The sequence below is a fragment of the Neoarius graeffei genome, chromosome 15, assembly GCF_027579695.1.
Source record: "Neoarius graeffei isolate fNeoGra1 chromosome 15, fNeoGra1.pri, whole genome shotgun sequence".
Lineage (NCBI taxonomy): Eukaryota > Metazoa > Chordata > Actinopteri > Siluriformes > Ariidae > Neoarius > Neoarius graeffei.
Genome location: NC_083583.1, coordinates 75,492,294 through 75,495,719, shown reverse-complemented (window position 1 = coordinate 75,495,719; position 3,426 = coordinate 75,492,294). Strand labels below are relative to the sequence as shown.

The 3,426-nt window shown below is 46.7% G+C and overlaps 1 protein-coding gene across 1 annotated transcript; it reads right to left on the bottom strand.

The window, feature by feature from the left end:
• Window positions 1-433: 433 nt before the first annotated feature.
• On the bottom strand, window positions 434-1,903 carry LOC132899066 (paraneoplastic antigen Ma1 homolog). Its single transcript, XM_060940706.1, has one exon. It carries the CDS (start codon window positions 1,901-1,903, stop codon window positions 434-436), a length of 1,470 nt encoding a protein of 489 aa, XP_060796689.1.
• Between the last annotated feature and the right edge of the window lie 1,523 nt (window positions 1,904-3,426).

Genomic DNA, 3,426 nt, shown 5'->3' with positions numbered 1-3,426 from the left:
TGGAACAACTTCTTCACTAAGTGAGTGTTTGTGCCTACCAAAATGGCTATACCCTCTTTTGTCTGAGGGTCAGGACACACAAGAGCTAAAGTGTCCACCACCTGAGGCACACCAGTGACCGCTTCAGTGAACTCAAGCCTAAGAGGTAAATATCCATCATATGGGTATTTGTGAGAGCTCAAACCCCATATTTCCAGATTTTCCACTGGCTGCAGTGGCAAATGCTTCAAATATGCATTATAAAAGCTATGATACAAGATGGTGACCTGAGAACCACTATCAAGCAGAGCTTTAGCATAAATACCTTCTATCTGCACGGGCACCTCAGCCGAGGGCCCCACTAACCCAGACGGCAGTTGTGATTGGCTGACTTTGATTGGAGGTGAACAATGAGCGGAACGTGTTTTGTGTGATGGAGCTCTGTGCCGTTCCTTCACTGAGCTCCGGGGAAGTTTCCCTGCTGCGTGACCCTCTTAAGCAGCTTCTGATTCACTACCCTCAAGTTCTCAGGACGTGTGCACTCTCGCTTGGTGTGGCCGTCTTCTCCACACTTGTAACAAAAAATGGCAGGAACAGAAGAGGATGTCGTAGACTTCGGCAGGTTCGAAGAAACAGCCCTTGTGGGAACAGCTGGGGCTGTGGTTTCTGTGCTGTGGCTTACACCAAACTGTGAGACTTGAGGATTTTCAGGAGCCACGGTAGTAGCAGTCAAAAGTTTAGTTACTAAAGACGTCAGCTCCTTGACCTCTTTCCTCAGACTGTCAACCTCAGACACCAGGGGAGTAACAGGCACATGAGGAAGAGCGACAGCAGCAGTCACAGGAACCTGGCAAAATGTAGATGAGGCCACAGAAACCTTTGCACTCTCCCTTGCACTTACCCAGTGCTCTTCCTCTCTCACATTTCGCATTAACTGGGAAAAAGAAGGCGGAGCTTGCAAAGTGTGCAGAAGTCGCACACGTAAAGCCACAATGTCAGTGGTGAGAGCACCCTTGAACAACTGCTCCAGACGTGCACGATTCAGGCCTGCAGCTTCAATCCCTCCTCTCAAAAGAGCACGGTGGAGAAGCTTGTCCAAGCGATACAAGAAAGCAGAAAGTTTCTCACCATCTTCTTGAAAAGTATGGCGAAACGATGCCATAAGGTCTGCCCCACTCTCAGTCGATCCATAAGTAGTGTCAAGAGTGGTTAAGTAATCAGTAGCAGTAGCAGATGGGCTACTGACTTTCAAAAACCTTACTATATCCGCAGCAGGCCCACGCAAACTCTCAACAATGCGCTGTCGCTTAGCAGCATCACTGCACTGCCACTCAGTAATCATCTGAGTAGCCTGCTCCATCCAGGCCTCATATTCTTCCTCGCCTGGGGGAACGGGCCGTAAACCGGAAAACAGCCTCAGTTTTCTATAGCCAGGCACATCAACAGATGCCTGGTTACAGCGATCAACGAGCTGGCCTATGGCATTCACAAGATCCATGCTGACATCAGGTTTAGGAGGCTGCGTGCCCAAAACAGCCTTCACATCACCCATAGACTTGCCTTCCTGCTGTAATAATGAAAATAGCTTGGCTTCGAATCCATCACTTTCAAGAACAGGACTAGCAGGCAGCAAACCACTCACTACATGAACAGCCCATGGACCTGCCTCACCTACAATTCCCACTTCAGGAGGGACAGAGCTCTGATCCAACTCAGCAGAAGTCTCGACTAAAATGTACAGGTGCCTACCAGTCTTGTCGCCACGGCGACCGCGTATCCGGGTCCTACCCAGAACCTTAACTGTGCTGAGCACATGGCTAACCACATCATCAGTGGCCTCCAGTGGCACTCTGCTAAGTAAAATGGCATGACACAACTCCACATTCTCCTCACGGCTCCACTCAACAGCCTGACTAAGGTCCATGTTTAAAAAAAAAAAAACTGCCCAGCAAACAGCAATAACTAACACAACACAAACACTAAGCAAAACACAGTGATCTACTTGTTCTGGTAAACAAGAAAATCCCAGCGGTGCCTCCAAAATGTAACCCCCTTTTTTTTTTGACAGGTGCTGATCACCCAGCACAGTAGGCTATAGGCTACTAAAGAGTTACCCTAAATCCCAATAAATAATGGCGCAACAGTTCTAAGCGGTGTTCTTAGTTCTAATGGCTAAGTTCTCAGCGGTGGAGTGGTGAGCTGGCTGAGATTCCTGATACCATAAGGGTACAAGTATGAGTAGAGAGAGAGAATAATAAGCATGAATCTAATAAATGATAAATTTAACAGCGCGGTGCCTCCACTGCGAAAATACTACACTTACCTTTGAAGCTAGTGTATGGTGTATTTCCTCAGATTTTAAAATAACAGTAGCTTGAGTGAAAGAACTAATAGCTAGTCTGCAGTGCGCATGTCAGAATGTTCAAATATAAAGAACCAAATGAGCAGCCAATACACCCAAGATATTTTAAATAATAATGATTATATTTATTAATAATAATAATAATAATAGCAATAATAACAATAATAATAGTATTTGACAATAAATGCTCCCAAAGAAGCATGCAATGTAATCACCAAGAAAATAGTAACACCGGCACAAGAAGAGTGGAAACAATTAGCCTACATAATAGAGATGTTACAGATAGCACATCAACAGTGTGTATACCAGCAGTACATAGTAAGAAAATAAAATTGGGTAAAGTATCAAAAGAAAAGAAGTGGACAAGAAAAAAAAACGCGCGCGCAGTTGGGGCCCGTTGGTGCACAGGTGGCAGCTCTCTGAACTGCAGGCAGAACAGCAACCGCTGCAATGCCCTTCTAAAACGCTGGCTATCCAGGCGAGACCAGAGGAACGCGTGTGTGTGTGTCAGTGTAAGTGTGGGTTCACGTTACTCACAATCCACCGGTCAAACCAGACGGATCAGGTTACAGATGTCGGTACAGTCACGCAGCAGATGCTCCTGAGCAGAGGGCTAGCTATTGCTGTGGGTTAGCTCGCTCGAATAAGATTCTGCTCACCCCAAACCCCTCGGTAGCTGGCTGGGTCCCCGACCCGACACAGTGAGTTCCCGGGACTGACGAAAGCGCTCCGGTGGGCACAGCACGGAGGGCAGATGTGTCCGCAGAAAAAAAAAACAGCAAGATCACTCACTGGAGTGACACCGGAGTTTATGGCCACAAGCAGACCAAACTATAAAAAGACTGTCTGCAAAATAAGTGCTGAAATAGAGCTCACAAACAATGCGATCTCTCTCTGCTCGGCTGCAGGCGGGAACTCCGTGAGCTTCTCCCCCACGAAGTGATGAAACATCTCCAAAAAGCCCGCGAACTCGCGGGCATTAAACATATACTAATTACCATTGGCTGACATCAAAATTCAAATAAAACTACAATGAGCAAATAAGTCTGATTGGTCCGAATGCACAGAACGTCACAACACATCAG